The sequence below is a fragment of the Calypte anna genome, chromosome 2 (genome assembly GCF_003957555.1).
Source record: "Calypte anna isolate BGI_N300 chromosome 2, bCalAnn1_v1.p, whole genome shotgun sequence".
Taxonomy (NCBI): Eukaryota; Metazoa; Chordata; class Aves; order Apodiformes; family Trochilidae; genus Calypte; species Calypte anna.
Window position 1 is genome coordinate 21,874,573 of NC_044245.1, and position 19,434 is coordinate 21,894,006.

The 19,434-nt window shown below is 34.9% G+C and overlaps 1 protein-coding gene across 4 annotated transcripts in view; it reads right to left on the reverse strand.

The window, feature by feature from the left end:
• Window positions 1–545: 545 nt before the first annotated feature.
• Window positions 546–19,434, reverse strand: part of ABCB1 (ATP binding cassette subfamily B member 1) — a 49,151-nt gene continuing 30,262 nt past the window's right edge. For all 4 annotated transcript variants that reach the window (XM_030444567.1, XM_008494126.2, XM_030444568.1 and 1 more), the window contains 13 exons: window positions 18,134–18,313; window positions 17,243–17,389; window positions 16,808–16,912; window positions 14,924–15,001; window positions 13,472–13,555; window positions 12,395–12,598; window positions 9,283–9,383; window positions 7,566–7,706; window positions 7,038–7,194; window positions 6,375–6,572; window positions 4,923–5,129; window positions 3,221–3,367; window positions 546–1,843 (listed from right to left, as the gene is read on the reverse strand). In XM_030444567.1, the coding sequence (XP_030300427.1) occupies window positions 1,637–1,843; window positions 3,221–3,367; window positions 4,923–5,129; window positions 6,375–6,572; window positions 7,038–7,194; window positions 7,566–7,706; window positions 9,283–9,383; window positions 12,395–12,598; window positions 13,472–13,555; window positions 14,924–15,001; window positions 16,808–16,912; window positions 17,243–17,389; window positions 18,134–18,313 (1,956 nt within the window). In that variant the 3' untranslated portion in view covers window positions 546–1,636. The remainder of the gene's footprint in view (window positions 1,844–3,220; window positions 3,368–4,922; window positions 5,130–6,374; window positions 6,573–7,037; window positions 7,195–7,565; window positions 7,707–9,282; window positions 9,384–12,394; window positions 12,599–13,471; window positions 13,556–14,923; window positions 15,002–16,807; window positions 16,913–17,242; window positions 17,390–18,133; window positions 18,314–19,434) is intronic.

A 19,434-nucleotide genomic window follows, 5' to 3' on the forward strand; every position in this document is an offset into this window, starting at 1 on the left:
ATTAGTCTGGTAAATCAAGCATTTTAAAAATCATACAAGTTAGAGAAACAATCCAATAATTGTAAATTGTAGCATCAAAATTAAAAAGCCTAGTTTTAAAAATAAGGGACTAAAATCCAGAGTTTAGTAAAAAAATCAATTATATTCTAACTTGAATCTTCAGATTATGATGTTAAAGAATACCCATTCCATTCTTGCAACTGCAAGTACAACTTATTCAGACTATGGTGCAGACTAATGGCCTTACTCTTGGATAGAAATTTCATTGTATCAATTAATACATTAATAGGAAAAAAAATTGCTATTTAAATTGGTTTTCCATCTAAGACAGGAAAGTGAACAAAACAGGTGATTGAAGAGGAATACAATGAGACTAAGTCAACATTCTGGAGAGTGTTCTCTGCACACTGATGAACTTAACAGCCTATCAGCTGGGCTGTGTGCATCTAAAGATCTACATGTAGATAATGTCAGATGGTATGTATAAAACACAAGGAACTAGAATTTTTATGATGAAAGTGTGGAAGACTAATAAATCAGGCCACTTTAAAACTTAAAAACAAAATTTTACTGTACACATACTCATTAAAAATATACATTGCTAATAGTTAGTTCTTAATAATTTTTGATAAGGCAGTTACTCCTGAAGAGTCATCCTAAGTTAGCAACTAATATACAATACCACAGACCCAATGCCATGGAATTTGTATCAGTGGTTATAGTCTTGATAGTCTGTCATCAGTGTGAACAAGTTCAAGAGCTCTTCATTGAAGGAAGCTAACACTGAAAGTTTGCCTTTCTTCTTCCTCCTCCAGACCCAATTTCAAGATATTCACCTTCTATAAAATATTGCAGTCTTTGAGAGTTCTTGTCCCTGACCCCTGAAGCTTAGGACTTTGGGATACCTGTAGATACTACTTGCCCAGGCTGCAGCAGGTGTCTTGCCTCGTTGTAGGTTTTTTCTTATCTGCTCCTCCTTTTCTGTGTTTACACTTCAAGCAATCTTCTCCCAGTCATTAAGGTTGCACCTCTTCAATGATCAGAAAGTGACCAACAGTTCCAGGCCCTTTGTTTTCAGCCTGTGCCCATATTTTCAAGACTTCTTGCTGTCAACCCACACTAAAACTCCACATAATAACAAGAATATCTGTCATCAAAGCTCCACCTGACCTTCAAGTTCTCATAACAAGTCGGTACAAGCCCAATAGGGCAGGACCGATCACGTCTTACACAGGCACAGCGAGGTTAAGGCATGAAGTTTTTTTCCTAGCAATAGGGAAACTATTTTTTTCTGAGCATTAAGATGTTTACAGGTTGCTTACCAGACACGTCTTGATTAGCATGACTTTGACAGAGTTCAAAGCAAGCTAAATATACATATGGCTTAGCATGCTTTTAATTTTATGAGTGCAACAGGCCTCTGATTTGGCTACATAGTAGAGTGCTGTGAATAATGAGAAACAGTAGTGAGAAACCAGTACATATTTACTTGGTATTTCTTGTTTTCATAGGACTTACAGAAGCAAGGAAGAAAACCAAAAGTATCAAGACTGACTATTAGTTATAATTACAGTGACAAAAATACCGGTAGTGAAATAATTCCAGTGACAGTTCAGAGATCCGTACTGCCTTTAATTTACATGTTGATTGACCCACTTTGTACATTGACCAGAGAATAGTAGATGCCTTTTTCAGCCAGGAGCTGTTGATGGGTCCCCTGCTCTATGACCTTGCCATTCTGGATCACAGCAATCTTGTCAGCATTTTGGATGGTGGAGAGGCGGTGAGCTATCACGATGCAAGTGCGACCTTCTCTGGCTTTATCCAGTGCTTCCTGGACAATCTGCACAAGGAACATACCAAAAGATGAACTCTTCAGATAGCTGCTGTGAGATGTACCTCAATTGCCATCTGTGAAGTAAGTTGCAATCTGACAATGAGTAATAGGAAATATCTGCGGCTTTAGCTTCCTGTTTTAGAATTAGTCTGTGTTGGGAAGAAGTCAAAACTGTCATAGTGGATGATGCCATGGTAGCTAAGAGGATGATATGGAATCAGGTTAATTACTGAGAAGTGTGGTAGGAGAACAAGAGGATTATCATAAATTGTAACAATGGAGGTTCTGACTGGTTATAAGAAAAGCATAAATTGAAAGGATAATTAAACATTGAAACAGGGACAAAAGAGAGCTTGTTCAATCTCCTTGGAGATTTTCAAGGACCCTACTGGATGTAATACTATTTTGAATCCAATATTTCCCCTTGTTTGTAGAAGAGGTTTGATTGAAGAGGTCCCTTCCATGACTGATTAATTATATATGGGAGTTAAATCCATAATCTTGGGTCAGCTACTATCATATTAATTCTCATTATTTTGCAGGGAGTCTTGTGAATCGTGTTTTTCTCAAAAGTTAGTACCTGCAGAAAAATATTAATAAAAATCTCCACTATCTTGTCTTCATGCTCTATGTTTATTAATGCAGAATAAAATAAAAAGTGAAATTTCTGGACCTAACTGGCACATAATTATGAAAACAAAGAGTCCTAGAATTTTTTAATGGTATTTTCTGGCTAATTCTTATGCTTTTATGCCTAGAATTGATCAAAATTTAGTTCATATGGTTTGAGCTTTTCATATTATAATATCTGTTATAATATTTGCCTCATTAACAGTACTTTTGTAGAATCTGTGTTGATTTTCTACAGTGGAATTGTATTTCTTCTATATCAAGACTGTAGCTCTGCGTTTTAAAAAAAACAAGTGTTCTAGCAATCTTTTCACTGGAATTTTGCATATTAGCCATGAACATTCAGCATGGACTGGAGAGCAGTGGGAGAAAAAAATCATGAAAGCAAGATTTGGTAGTTTGCCAGGAAAAAGTTCTCTGGCAGTATCCTCAGTTTTTTCAGCTTCTGAAGTGTGTGCTTCCTGACAGAACTTTGGTAGAACTCTGCCAATTGAAGCCTGAAGAATTTCAGGCAACAAAATGCCTTTCTCATTGCTACATCAGTCTGCCTACTGCCATAGAGATGGAAGATTTTGGGTTTTTTATCAAGAAGTGAGACTTTTATATTTCTCTATTATTAACATCAATATATGTTTTTCGTAAAACAACGTATTTCCAGCTTTTGGCTTTTATCTGTGGAAGTGAAAACCATATTCATAATGCAAAAAAACCCATGGCTTAAGACCACAGACTTCTGGTTCACAATCAAGTTACCTTTTCACTTTCTGTATCTAAGGCAGACGTAGCTTCATCCAGTAGCAGAATTTGGGGCTTACGTACAAGAGCTCGGGCAATGGCGATGCGTTGTTTCTGACCACCAGAGAGCTGAGTTCCCTTGTCTCCTACACGGGTATTGTATTTCTAGAAACAAGATGTAAAGTTCAGACTATAAATGATGGTTGATTCTGAATAAAATTTAAGCATATTGATCCTGACACCAGCCATCCATGAACTGCAAAAACCATGCCATTAGCTCTCTGAAAACAGACAACCAGAATTACAATCTGTTGTACATCTTTTTTTAGTGGGAGATGACTTTTGTAGCATCAAGAATTTCATAAATCCACAGCAACAAACCCTCTAAGGTTGGAGGGCAACATTATTCTTGATCAGGAGACAGAACACCAAGGCTCAGTGAAATGCTGTGACAACACTGCAGATCAAACCCTGACCTAGCAACATTCCAACTTAGCATCCTAACCAATCAGTTATTCTAATCCACATTTATTTATCCTGAAGAAAAAACCCAATGTATAAGAAGTATCAATTTCAGATGTTCCAGTTTATATACGGTATCTATATAGAGAAAGACATTCATACTCTTTATCTGAACCTACACCACAGTTTTGGACAGTTATGCTTTTAATTTAGTGGACGAGTCAGGTCTCCGGACAAACTCATGCGTAGGTCACAATAGCTTTTGAGGTATTCTATATTTGGCTGCAAAAAGTGGCAAAATTTTTTGAGACATCATTAAATAACACAAGATTTCTCTAAAAAGTTTTGGAAAGAGTTGATCTTGAAAAAACACAAAGGTCAAAGCCCATTATTTTTGCAAATCATGTTTAGTTTCTTATGACATCAAGAAATACAAAAAGCAAGTTAACAGCCTGAAACTAAGCTGAATACAATACAAAACTAAGCCAGCAACTTCTTTTCTTTAGGAAGTTTTGGATGCAACTTGACACTGGTTAGGAATTGATTTGTCAAACGCACAGAAGAAAAATCCATTGAGGACTACTAAATAATAAAACATGGTTTCTGTCTTAGAAGGTTCCTGGCTTACAAATTACATAGAACTAGATGAAGTTCAGGGAAAATGCGACTAAATGTTTAGCCTTTTTGAATACTTACATAATAAACAAGTCTTGCTCATCACTTCCTAGTAAAAAATTTTGTGCATGGCAGACATTTCATCTGACCCAAGGTGTTCATTCGTACATGATTGGTCATATATATATATATATGTATCTCGAGTACTGTCTCAGTAATTTTTTAATTGTAGGAATACTAGAAATTCTGACTAGGTATAACTAGAAGAAAAGTATAAAAAACTTATCAGTCCAAGAAGACTCTTCAGCATACACTTGAGATAAATAGGAGCTTAAGAAGAAATGTTGAAATCACTCAAAAAACCCCACCCCACACGTGCAGGTATCAATTATTTATAATTATGGATTTTGTCCCCTGATTATCTTCAGTTTTCAGCTCTTATCTGAGAAGAGAGTTTCCTAGAGTAAAAGGAAGTACAGTAAACACAAATAAGAAAAGGTAAGATTTAAGAATCAGGTCCAGATCTATTTGCATCTCAGGGAATTATTGTACCCCAGGGAATTATAAATGGATACAAGTTTTCCTTACCACAAGTGGTCACCATCTCAGTAGTTCTCAGTAGGAATATGAAGGAACAACTTACATCTGGCAGAGAGTCAATGAAGGAGTGAATGTTGGCTTCTTTTGCTGCATTAACAATTTCCTCATGTGGCACCATACGACTGTTATCTCCATATGCAATGTTTTCAGCAATAGTGCAGTCAAACAGGATTGGTTCTTGTGAGACGATACCAATCTGAGCTCTCAGCCACTGGATATTCAGTGTCTTTGTATTTTTGCCATCAAGAAGCTGAGAAACCAAAATTTTACATTTCAGTCACATGGCTATATGCATATTTGAGACTTACTGTCAGCTTGTACACAGAAGTTGTGCAACTGCAGTTCTTTCCTTAGAGATATCATCAAAAACTCACATAATCTCTTCCCCTCTTTCTTTATGTTCCAAATTTTTCTGAGGGATATTATGGAAAAGTGAGGATAGTGCCTTCTGCTGCATCATCCCTTTTCTCTGCTTCAAGATTTTAACAGAATTTTGAAGACAGTGAAAGACAGGATATGCTGAGGCAACTTAAAAGAACTTGTAAAGTTCTTTCATTTCTTTCTTCGTCAGTAAAACTTTCGTTAATTTTGCATACATCTTCCTGCTCAAGGAACAGATTAGCAGTAGTATTCCATTAAAATAAAGGAGTAGTTGGATTCATTCATTAGTATGGTTCTTAGTACAGAGGCCCAGCATCCAATCTTAATTGTAATGTAATACCTAACAATGGACAAATTTACTTCTGGATCCTTTAACTTTATTAATTAGTACACCACTTTTGTGATTTCTATGGCAGAGCTCTGTGCTTCAGTAATACAGAAGTATTCTGTACCCTTCAGTAAACCATGGTTGGTTATTCATGGATACAAGGTCGAAATACTGCTGATTACATTCCTAATGGTTAAACAGACTGTTGGGGCATCTACACTGCTTCTTGCTACACATCAGTTACAGTACATCCAGCTACACTGGACTTGCATGGGCATTCCTGACCCCAGAAAATCTTGCTCATTGCATCTCGGCCTTATTTAAGTATTTCTTTCTTTTTTTGTGAGTAGCTGCAGAGACAAGTTCTGAAAACCTTATTCTCACCTCATCCTATTCATGTGGATCCTTTTTCAAACAAAATCTCTGAGCACATTAAAGAGAAAATGTCAATAAACAAAACTCTTATGTTTTGCTGAATAAGTAGTGTGCAAAACTTTAAGTGTTTGTTAAACCAAAACTACTAAAAGTATTTAGAATCTATTGCTTGGTCAGTGGGCACAGTCTGAAAGATGTTTCTGACAAGTAAAAATTCTGATACTTATTTTTCTCAATGTTTACTGTTTCAAGAAAGAACATAGATGGTATTACACAATTAGATACGTTTTAACATTAAAAATATTGTAAAAAATAAAACTAGAAATACGTATTACACTTTATCACATCACATAAAAACAACAAGCACACCCTCATTTAACATGTGACATGTTCTTAAAAAAAAATACTTACCACTTGTCCATCAAGCGGATCATAAAATCTCTCAAGAAGCTGAATAACAGTGCTTTTTCCACACCCACTGCTGCCAACAAGAGCAAGAGTTTGCCCTTTTTCTACTTGTAGATTCAAACCTTGCAGGATTTTGACCTCTGGTCGGTTTGGGTAGTTAAATGCCACATCTTTGATCGTTATGTTTCCCCCAGATGTTTCCTGTAGTTGACATAATAGCAATGTTATATCTTTAAGACAATTGGACAGATGAATAATATAATTGCAGAAGTCTTTTTTTTTCTTCTTTTTTCTTTTTTTTTCATTGAAAACAATAGAGTTTTTAATTCGGTGGAATGCTGACTGACTCTGTGGTCTGAATCTTTGTGAATCTATAAAATCAAAGTACAGCACCAAAATACTTCAAACTGCTAAAAATTTTGCTGGTTAGATTCCATGCAAATTGTACTTTAACCAGATTTTCAAAACAAATAACCCTTAGACAGCATGGACAAAAGTTGGACTCACAATAGGGAACTTGGTCCATGTTGTGTTTTGATAAACTGTCAAGAATATATTGAGATAAGGAAGTAATGAGAAGGAGAAAAAAATCAGTTTGAAGGATGTAAGAAGAGTATTATCCATATTGTCAATAAATAATATCACCATTACACATGGCTTACTCACAGGCTTCTCTCCCTCCTCGCTGTAACTGTCTATTGAGGGTACACTTTCAAACAGCATAAACAAGTGGGCTGCTGATATCTTGGCTTTGGCATAGTCTGGAGCAAAAGAGCTGCTTTGTCCTAATGCCATTGCTCCAAATACAACAGCTGAAAACACTCTACGAAAGAAATCCATGAAAAAAATAAAATCAACAAATAGGCAATGAAGAAAGGGACAATGGAAATGAGGCTACAGTTAACTTTTTAAAGGGACTAAATTAAAAAAAATGTAGCAGTAAGCATCTATTACTGCTTTAATTGCTCATTTTGCTCCAGAAATTTGTTTTCACCCTGTTTTAATGAAGTGAGATGAACCAAAGTCCATGCCAACTTCAATTTTTTGTTACCTATTAACACTAATCTCTTTAATTATTAATAGTGGTTAGATATACTAAGTCTTTCTTTTTTCCCATAGCTCACTCAGTGGATTTTGTAGCAGTAAACAGAGAACTCTGGATGACAGAGAAAAGATTGCAAGTGAGATACTTACAAAAACACACTTTTATACTCCATGTATCCATGTACCACTAGATAGGCACCAAAACGGAAACAGCCAGCATAGGTAAAGAACATCATTGCTTGTGAAAGGGAAAAACAAAATCCAAATATATGTGCCTTCTTCACAGCATTTCTGTAAGAAAGAACATTTATTTTCATTTAAAAAGTGCAATCATTCTTAAGTCCTAGCATGCAAAAAAAAAAAAGAATTGAGTTCAGATGATAATGTTACCCACAGCAAACGTACTCATGTTTAAGCAACACATCCCTGGTCTCCTGTTAGACTGTGCCTAAGAGAAAGTTAGTTTTGTTGCCAGAATCTTATTTACTCCCAAAACCAGCTTGTAATACATGTGCAGGCAAAGGTGATACCTTAGCTGCTATGTATAATTACTGACTTACCATCTCATAGCTTGAGTGTTAAAATACTTTGCAATTCAGTCCATGATTATCACTTTGAACATGTAAGTAACAAGTTTGAATTTGTGCTACTGCATCACATAAGAGGGGAAAAAAGAGCAGAACTGGCTCACCTTCAGCCAAAGCTAAATTTCTGTCTGTTTCCTTACTTAAAATTTTATGTTAATCAGATACTAAGATATTAAACAGTTCAATATCATACATTTGAGGATCTGCTTCTTTTCCATTTAATCAATCATAATTGCTCTCTCAAATAAGACTAAGCCTGCATGTATGATGGAGAAATTGGATTTTGGATGATAAAACTGTGCCTATACATAAAAGCAAAGCAGAGATAAAAAAAAATACCAGAAGAAAAGAGAGAAACATTTTAATTTAACTGATGCTATTACTAAGCCACAGCTGTATGGTTCCTTATGGAAAGAACCCCCAAGCCCCCCAAAGAAACAGGGGCAGGTTAAGAAGTTGTGCTTTTTTTGGTTTCGTTTTTAGTTTTTTTGTTTATTAAGAGGCCATTGTGACTTTTCCTTTACTTAACTGACTTTTCCATTAATCCAGTATAACAGCTGAGCTTTAATAAAGTAAACAGCTGAGCACTAATCAGTGCTTTAACATGAAGTGAAATATTAACTGAGAAATGTGTATCCTAGCAATATGTCTCTTCCAGACAAATTGATCCTTAGGGCAATGAATTCTTATTTATACTAGAGCATCATCAAGCTTAAAGCCTCGGAGAAATCCTATAAGTGGTAACCCTGAGAATGGTTTGGCACTGAGGCACTGTCCTGCAAGTTCTAAGATGTGGAATCAAAACCTTGCAGCCTAAGAAAGCTGAAATACTATCTTCTATGCTCCACGCTGTGTTCTAACCACTCAGTTACTATGGTGAATGTATTAGCAGCTCCCCTGTTTGTCTCACATCTTATCTGTGAACATCTGCTGTCATCTCCTTTCCTTTCGTTTTTAATTAAATATCTGAAACATTTCAGGTGGAAGGTTAGAGTAGATAACTTCCAAAGATCACTTAAAACTAACATTTTTCCAAATTGAGTGACATTGCAACAGAAGATAGCAATATTACCATAAAAAAATTATTTAAATCAAAGAACAAAAATTTTGGCTGGTTGTTGCATTTGTTAATAAAGAATATGCAAAATTACATTAATGCTGAGATAATTAAACTATTTCAAATTATGCATACTAACAAAAAAACCCAAAAGATGTTACACGTTTTTCATTTGTGTAACTGAAATACAGATCTTTTTTTACTTTACTTATTTTTATGATACCTGTATGGGACAACCAAATGTTCTCTGTACATCAACTCAAATTTTCTTTCTCTGGTCAAACTAGCAACAGTTCTAATATTTACTATGGCTTCTGTGGCAACCTGAAATAGAAACACAAATGTAATCAAATGTTAAGATTGTGTTGCAGTTTCTGATTCTAAACCAATGAAAGATATATGGAATATAGTTGGAATATAGTATTCTTTTTATATGTAACTGTTATTAAAAGCATGGACCTTCTAAAAATTATCATTTTACATTTTTATTTTTATGACAGCAATATTGTCTGTGCATTGATGATGCACAGAATCTTCTGATAAAACCTCTTAAGCTTCCTCTAGACAAGTAATGACAAACCATTAGACTGCAGTGATAGAAAACACTGAGGAGATGGAGAATATATTCAGTAAGGAAAACAGGAACTTAACATTCAACTTCCAGTCAACTGAATTTGCCTTTAACCAGAACATCATTTATGTGCTTAGAGCCTCAGCAGTAAATATTTGACCTAATCAATAATACCTTCTTTAAGTCTGCATATTCCTGGAGCCATTTGCATACACAAAGGTGCCAAGTGACATCTGAAGGCAGTAGATGTACACCTAGGTAGGAGCAATTGATTCAAGGCTTTAATGTAGTTTGTTAAGGCTACGTGGGTGCCCAGAAAGCCTTCCTTAATTGCCATACAGTGAGGTTAGGAGCCTGTAAGTTCAGTTCAGTCCATATGCATGTAGAAGAGGATGATGCTTGGAACTGGCCAACAGAAGACACCTGGAATCATCACAGTTCTTTCAACACCAGAACTAGTTCTGCATCACTCTATTCACTTCTGTTTGAATTGATTGAGTCCATGACCTACACATTGCTACTGGTGCAAAATGTGGTATGTTGGGTATTCCAGTTGGCCTCAGCTGCTGTTTCTCTGGGAAGGCAGGCATTTCCACATGTCCAGTATTATATCTGACAATCCAGTGGGAACAGATTTTTTTTCAGTTTCCTAATGCATCTCAAAGAGCCTTAAACACCAATACCCAGACTCTTTTGATTTGCTAAACTTAGTCATTTCTAAGGATGGGTACTGAAGCAGGAGATCTCACTTAGGAGCATATATACAGAACAAATGCACAGGAATATCTGTTCATGGATGGAGAGAATTCTACATACAGGAAAGTATACATTAGCAGGAGATGAATTCAGACAATGCCAACAGTAATGTAGTTAGACTTTTGCAGACTTTGTTTACAAAAGACCCTCAAGGCTTTAAGATATATTGCTCAAATATGCATTTCATGCTTCATGCTATTATTAGTCTAAGAAAGATCATCAAGTAAGGTCAAGGAAAAATATAATCAAAAGAAAGTATACCCAGACAAAAGACTCAAGAATGAGGAACTTTTCATTGTAGTAATAGAACTGGCCATGGGTTAGAAGATCAGACTGCTGTAGATAACCCAAGGTACAAATCTGTGGTCAGCCACTAGATGGTGTCTGCCCAGAAAAAGGTGAGAAATCAGGTAAATCTGCTTGCATACTTATATTCATGCAAAATTAGGTTATAAACTAAGAGCTTTACACAATTCTGGTGTTTTTTCAGAACTGCGTTTCTATTTACACTTGGGTTTTCCTCACAGGTGTGCTGAGTCCTCTGAGTCTTTGCATCTAATATTTGAAGCTGGGGAGGGTTTTTTATCAAGCTTTAAAAAAAAATTATTTTTTTTAATACTTGTCCTAATTCACAATTTGCTGCGTTAGGAAAATCTCTAGTACCTGTTCCAAGAACTGCCAACTTCTTCTTACAGCAAAACAATGTGAAATAAAATTTCAGCCATTAGAAAGAAGAAACAGAAGAAATGTAGTCAGATGAAAAGAAAGCAAAAGCATCCTTTACTTGTACAAAAAAAGCCCATGGAAAGATCTTTATGCACAGTTTCCTGTGAACTTGGAGGGACAAAAATGTTTTTCAGCAATTTTATCTACAGATGTAGATAGAATGGAAGGAAATCCATTTAGTAAATAGAAGGTACTCAGAACGATGTTCAGATCCAGGAAAACACACTTGAATTTAGGCATCTAAGCTACCAGTGTAGTTGATGGGTAACAGTCCAACAGAAGTAGAAAGCAATTCTGCTGCCTAGCCCTATGTGCCTACATAGGCTCTTTCTCCAGGAACATTGACTGGAGTGGGAAAGACTCAAGCTGACCATATGCAGATGGCTTGTGCCACTGGAGATTCTCAGATACTCAAGGGATTTTGGAAGATATGACATAGAACATAGAGTAGATCCATCCCTTCTGAAATGGCAGCTGGAGGCCACCCAGAAGAGCATTTCCATAAGGGGACATTAGACTCTTAGCACTTATGCAGACACATACACTTAAACACCAAATGTGGAGATTAACACCATTCCTTGTGTGCATGGCCCTAGATAAATTATTTTCAGCTCAGTAACTTTTAAAAACAGCAGGACATAGAAAAATATTTTAGAAAAAGTTTTACCTTGAAAAAGCCAATGTCTGGAAAGTGATTAAATAGTTCTGTCCCAAAAGGATTTTTGGATGAAGTGACACTAAATGCTTTCATCTAATTTCTTAAATAAGAGTCTAGCATTCTCACTTTTCAGTTCTCATCTTTCTTTTCCAAGAAATAAATAAAGGATGGTAAACCAACTCAGAAATCAGTTCATATTATCCCTGCAAACATTAGTAAGACGAAAGAGAAAAGAAAAAAAAAAAAAGAAAAAAAAGGGGCAGTAAGGCAGATGACATGCCAAAAGGAGATGAGAGAAAAGAGAAAAAAAAAAGAGAATGTCAGAATTAAGAAGGCTGCAAAATAATGAAATTAGAGATGAAGAAAACAGGAAAGAGAAAAGAATGTGACTGAATAGTGCCTCACACAATTATAGAAATAAATATCAGTTAGTAATGTTAGTCTTTAATTATGATTGAAGATATGTTATGTTCTGTAGGTGTACCAGTGTAACTGCATAGAGTCTGGTTGTCTCTGGAAGTTATTATGGTATGTTCTGTATTTGGAAGTAATATATCCATCAACAATGCTTTGGTATACTTGACTGTATATTAGAGAGAAACAGATAAACTTCTCTAGACCCACCTTTCCTGCAACTTCCAGCTCTGCTTTATCTTTTTTAGCATGCCCAGCCAACATCTTCATTTCAATCATTCCTGCCACTGCTATGATTGGCACAACAGCTAGCAGTAGCAGAGTCAGCTGCCAGCCATAAATTAATGATATGATAATTCCAGTTCCCAGATTAGCTATGTTCTGGGCAATGAATGCCAATCTGACACCAGTTGCCTGGAGGAAGAAAGAAGACTTTTTTTACTTAAGTAACTGCATCTTAAATAAGACAGTTTCTTAAATGACTTTGTGCAGAAAGTATCTAGATCATGTTTAATTTTTCTTCCTTCATATTCTGGTTACTTAAATTTGCACTGCAATTTCTCTTGAACAGGCTTTAACCTTATCACGTTTATATTTACAGCTAAACATTAAAATCTGTTACATTTTGTACATCATGCAAATAGCATGATAAGTCATCACACAGAGCACAAGAAGAAAATTACATGTTTAACTGCTGCTGTAGGAATAAAACTAAAGATACTACAGGACTCCTCAGTTCAGAAACCCCCCCCACATACCTTCATGTATCAATTTACTTAAGTTTACCCGTATAATTACATTCAGTGCTCTTTAGTCAGATAAATCGACAAATTACAAATTACTTGCAATAGATCTCCAAAAAGTAACAAAGAAAATAAAGTCTATTACTACTACGTCTAATTTTTTTCATGTTAGGAATTTGTACAATAATAATAATAAAAAAAAAGTAGCAGGTGATAAAGTGAACAAATTCAGATGCATATCTTTAGGAATACAAGGTATCACTAAACAGACTTCTTAGATAAAGAGATTCCCAAAGAACTTGTTTAATAACGAAGATCACAATACAGCACAATAGTAAACAAAAAAAAAATGTTTACATGGAAATTATTTTGTAAACATATATTATCATTATTGATATAAAAATTGCTAATAAATTCCATACTGCTTATGGTTTAATACTAAATTTCAGTTGTCAAGACTGTTATTCAATCAGTCAAATCCAAGCTGACTCTCTACTGTAAACTAAACCAAATTGAAAAAATTCCAAACCAGAAGTTTACTTACTCCTTTCACTTGTGCGGCATCATTAGCAAGTCTTGTAGTTAATGCTCCAGTGGTATTTTTAGGATTATCAAACCAGCTCATGTCCTACAATACCAAATGTTTTTTTAGGACCATTTTTTTGACATTTCATCTAAACTGTAAAGTAAAACTGAGGTCTACTTGATATAACTGAGTTCAGTGTCAGACAATTGTGTGTGTGGAAGTGCATCAGCTCTGCATATTTAAGTGTAATTACTTCATTGCTCAATGAATATTTTTAGAAAAAAAAAAGTGTGTTCTTGATGGATCTGATGTATCTGCTGTCACTGCTGAGAAGGAAGCAGAGCAGCCTGGAGGATTCCCAAGCCCTACATTTACCCTCTGCCACTACTGCTGATACTGCATCTTCTTAGAGGAGATGACTCTTCAGTCACATTCCTTCACTGTAGTAAAGTTGTTTAGGAATGAATTAAGAGTAAAGCATTTTCAAGATAAAAAGAATCCCACTTCATTGCTGTGTTTCTCCCCAGATTGAAGAGGCTTATTTGGAAACTATGAGATACAGACAAAAAAACCCCTCAAAACCTAAACAAAACCAAAACAAACTGGTCTAACTCATCAGTCAACAGCTGGGGTCAGGTATACAGTTTATAATTTATTCACCATGTGAATAAATGAAACTATTAAATAATTACCTCACTTAGACTTTTGTGTGTAACATGCATTAAATGAAGAGTGTAACAGAGGCATTTGTGAACTCTAGACTTAATTGTAAGATTGTTTTTTCATTACATTCTTAGTAAAGTTGATCTATAAATCCTAGCTTTTCAGACAACAGCTTTCTGTCTGCATTCGAGATAGTCATGTTTGCATTAATCAAATTCTGTGTACACATGAAGCTTTAGGTGCAAGACATAACATTCCAGAAGTATTATAATTTGAACATATAAACATATAAAAATTTGAACATAATAATAATAATAATGAAATAATGTAAGATTAAGGCCAATAACAATTGGTAATTTTTTGAAAGAGACCTTAAACAAATAATAATAAAAAATCAGTATATATTTTGATTTAAACCAGACCCTTGAAGTAAGAGCTACAACATAAGATACATCGCATTGCATTTCTTTAGGGGAGAAAGGGTACTAAGAATGCAAAACAGGCAAATGATCACATAATGGGGTACTGCTGGTGCATATCAACTTGTCAGGCCAGAGTAACTGGCTATAAATCAAAGTCCTTCCAAGGAGTACAAAAAAACCTCTTGTATTGTATTGACTCAAGACTGTCCCTCTAAGAAACTCTCTTAGCCACACATAACTAACAAAATTGGTTTCTAGACTGACTTAACACATTTTCTCTGTAGACAAGTCATAACATGATAGAATAAAGTTTAATACAGGTGTTTTATGATATCTATACAAATAACTATTTGTAAAACCCTGGAAATAAAAGTATTACCCTTACCTGTCTAAGCATTGCTTTAAATGCCATGAATCGAAGCCTCATTGTAAGAATTTCTCCAGCTTTGCCAAATGTGAAGCCCTATTCAAGAGAAGATACAATGCTTAGCATACTATTCCATTACAGAATCACAGAATGTCAGTGGTTGGAAGGGACCTCTGAAGATCATTGAGTCCAACCCCCCTGCCAGAGCAGGACCAGAACTAGGGCAGGTCACTCAGAAATGCATGCAGACAGGTCTTGAAAGTCTCCAGAGAAGGAGACTCCACAAACTCTCTGGGAAGTCTGTCCCAGGGCTCTGTAACCCTTACAGTAAAGAAATTCCTCCTCCTGCTGAGGTGAAACTTCCTGTGCCCTACCTTGAATCCATTGCCCCCTGTCCCAACAGAGGGCACAAGTGAGAAGAGGTTGTCCCTTCCTTCTTGAAACCCAGCCCTCAGATATTCACACACATTAATTAGATCCCCTCTCACTCTTCTCTCCAGATTAAAAAGCCCCAGATGCCTCAGCCTTTCTTCATAAGGTTCCAGCCCCTTAACCATGTGTACATTTAATATTAAAATAATTAAGATATATCCTCTCTACAGTGTCAAAGAACAAATTTTTGCAGTCCTGATTGCACAGAACAAATGTAAAAAACATGTTTAATAATAATAAATTCTAGAAGATTTGCAGTACAGACATTCAAATATTATTTCTCAAAAAAAAAAAAAAAAATCCACCAGCATGCTTCAAGTGAACAAATTTGCACAAGTATGTGACTTCATCAGTGACATCCATGAGAGACTGGGCACCATATAAAGAGATTATTATAATGTTGTAAAGTTTTTTTCCTTCTCATTAATTTGGCAGTTTTACATCTCAGAAAACTCTTCCCACTCATATCTAAAACATTATCTGAACAAATTCAAATTGAGCAAACCTATCATAGCCACCAACAACTCAGTCTTCTATTCTCAGGGCCTTCTTGCATGTTTGTGCAATGAGACAATTCCAGAAAAAAAACAGGAGGTTTTTGTAAGAGATTGTTCATGGTGCTGTCCCAAGGGCATTTTAGTATTTCCCTGTGGAGGCTTATTTAATGAATACAACTATACAAACATATTCAGAAATTATAAAACCAAACGATACATTAAAATATTTAAATGTCAAAGTTGGCACTTTATGATTACTAACCTTTTTTTTAAATTTTTTTTTCTAAATGTGGCACTTCTGTAGCACTTATATACATATAAGAATGAGGGTAAATTTAAAGGACTTTTTTCTTGTAGTATAGATGTCTATATAGAGGCTATATCTGTTCTTGTATAGATGACTACAGAGATCTGTGAGAGCAGGGGCCAGGTATTACTCTTCAGTTGTTAGAATTTAAGCACGAGGAGCTGAGTATCAGCATGATGGATGCTACATGAGGAAATGGGCCTGAGGATCTTCAAGGAGCTCACATAAGATAAGACTTGAAGGGGTTATAGGAGTACAAAATTGGGGAGCTAAGGCAGGAGACTGGTAAATTTGCAATTCCATACAGATTAAAATGGACTGGCTTGAGGTTGAGAAGGAAGTGTATTGTGTAAAGGCTGGAGGAGTTGGCCATTATGTGGCAATGGAAAAAAGACTAATTGAATCCAGAGTTTCATGTTTGAGATGTGTGTTTGACCAGAAAAGAACAGGGGAAGCTCTGAAATGGTAAGAATAGGTTGGAAGGTCTGTAACAGATGAGTAACTCTAGGTCAGAAAAGATTTCGTTCAGCACAAGGCACAACTAGAATAAAAAATGCAGGTTCTAGTTGGAGTTGGAGGCATACATTAGGAAGATAAAGAAATACAGTGTATTTCAGATCTATTTTCTCAAACATGAATAACAACAATAATAATAATAAAACATACCTGAAAAAAGAAGGAAAAAAGGGAAACGATCCCAAGTACTAAAAACAGCACTGAATATAAGTCACCTTTTTTTCTTAAAATGCTCTTGTCAGATTCTGTAAAAACCTATAAAATAATATTTAAAACAATGACTTAAAAAAATCAACCAATAATATGAAATTCTCCCATTATTCTCAATAATTATGTTTGGTGGTAATTTGCATTCATATAAAAACTGAGCACACTGCACATATGATTATGGGTATAAAAAGCAAATTCTAGGTTATAGTAAGATCTTTAGGATTTTTAAAATCTCATATAATTCTTCAGATTTTTTTATAATAGTGCTTCAGTCATTTCTCAACTTAATTATGCAGTGATTGTTTAAAATCTCATTTTATTAGAAATAATTTTTGTGGGCTGCACAGGTCTTTCACACATTTTTTCCAAACTTACCCCTATAATTTCTGAAAATATGATTGCAAACGCAGGTTGTAAAGCCCCATTGATAATGGCACAAAAAATTCCAAAAACAAAGTATGGCCATTCAGTTTTGTTCAACTTCATAATTTTCAGAAATGGAGCTGGAGGTAATTCTTCATCCTAGAAAATGGGAATTCTGTTAGGATAAACATGTATGTATTTGGAGAAATATGGAGAAAAAGAAAAATTGATAGTCAATACTCCCAGAATTTACTTCAGAGAAGTCATGTGTATGATTTTTAATAATGAATAATTAACTGATTGTACATTTATTTTTCTTATTTTAATACAAGAAAGAAAGAGCTGTTAGAATATATCTACAGCCCCTGTCATCATATTTTAGTTTGTCCATTTAATTTTCATTGATCAATACTCTTGGTGACTGAACTATTTATTCTCAGCATATCTCTGTGTGTAATCTATGATTGGATTAAATCAAGTAATTTTTCATTAAGTGACATATAATGGCAAAATATTTGCTGCAAATATGAATGGAGTAATATTTGTTGTCTGGTTTCTTTGTAAGATTTGTTGTAAGAGCATTATGTTTAGCCACATGTTCTGTTTCTGATCCAAAAATGAATGTTTAACCACTATGGACTATGTAGTATGATAAGCAAATATCTATGTACATTGTTTTTATAGCAACTTGATTTTCAATAATAAACACATCCTTGTTATAAAATCCCACATCACTTGTATAATAATTCACAAAGACTATTCAGAATTAGAAAATCTGCATGTTTTTTTCACCTGTATCAAATGCCCTCTCCCCCCTGTACTTTTCTAGAGCAGGAAAATTAACTTGAACATCTTTTATTGAAAGGAAACAGAGTTTTCTAATAGTTCTGCAAGGATACTTACAGGTGAACCCGTTTTCTTGTTAGAATCATCATTCTGTGCTCCTGGCTTTTTCATGCTTCTCCGAGTTGATCGTCGTATCAACCCTTTTGTTAAAGATTCTTCAAAATCTGGTTCAGATTCACTTTTTTTGATGCTAAGTCCATTCTCATCTTCTGATGATGGAACTTCAGCTTCTATTGCCTAAAAGAGGGAAGAACATGTTGCCAAGATTAATCGTGCATGTATTACTTTGAATTTATGAAATTAAGAGGTAAGCAAAGTAGAAGTAACTGTTTCAATGGAAAGAGATATGGGAAAAATATATACTACTATAAAGCAGACATAAAATCTGTATTATGTTTTAATAGATCTCATCTGCAGAGCTTGATTCATAACTGACTATTCCACTTCTCCAGAAAACAATTATTCTAAATGCAGAGCAGATACTTTAATCCCTCTGTGCTTTTTTATTATGAATTAACTTCTAACAGAGTTTTAAACTGAGGGTCTAAACCATTTGCACTTACCTTGACATTTTTTCTCAGTGCAAACACTTTACTGCAAAATACTTAATGATTCTTGACTTTAGATGTAATAAGAAAGTTCAAGACAGAACAGTTCAAAAAGCAATTTTGATTGAAAAACCTGAACAGTCTGGAAAAGAGTCCTGCTTTTGGTGGTAGTCTCTGGCAAAATAAATAAATACCTACTCACCACTGAAGTATTTAATAGTAATAGGATATAAAGTTGCCTTAACACGAATTTCTTCTTTTCCAGAAAGTTTTATTTCTTAGCACTTTTTGTACTACTAATAAAAATAACTTCTTTCGCTTTCTTCCAACTTTTGCCATTTTCTCTTATTTTAAATTTTCTTTGGTTTATATTTCCTAGTTTTTACCATTATCACATTTGCTTGAATATAAAGCTACTTTGAATCTAATGTATCTAAATGCATGCTCATAGTTATTTATGAAATGTTTTAATTGGCCTAGTTTATACTTTTCAGTCTGATATTCTGAGACAGCAGATTCAGTTTCTTTAATGGGCATTGCAGTTATGCAGTAAAACACCAGTGGCACAGAAGGCTACAGTGAAGCTCACTCGTAACACAACTATCACAGAGAACAGTGTGATGTGCTGAAGTATTTTGCTCTTCACTTAAGAGCTGATATATTTCTGCTATTATATTAATTCCCAATCTCTCCATTTCTGGCTCCACAACTTTCAAAATGTACATATGTTTTCACTCTTTTTCTTCTATTCCTCGTCATTTTTTTTTTCTTTAGAAAGAAATCAGTATGAAGGATTATAATTAAACACTT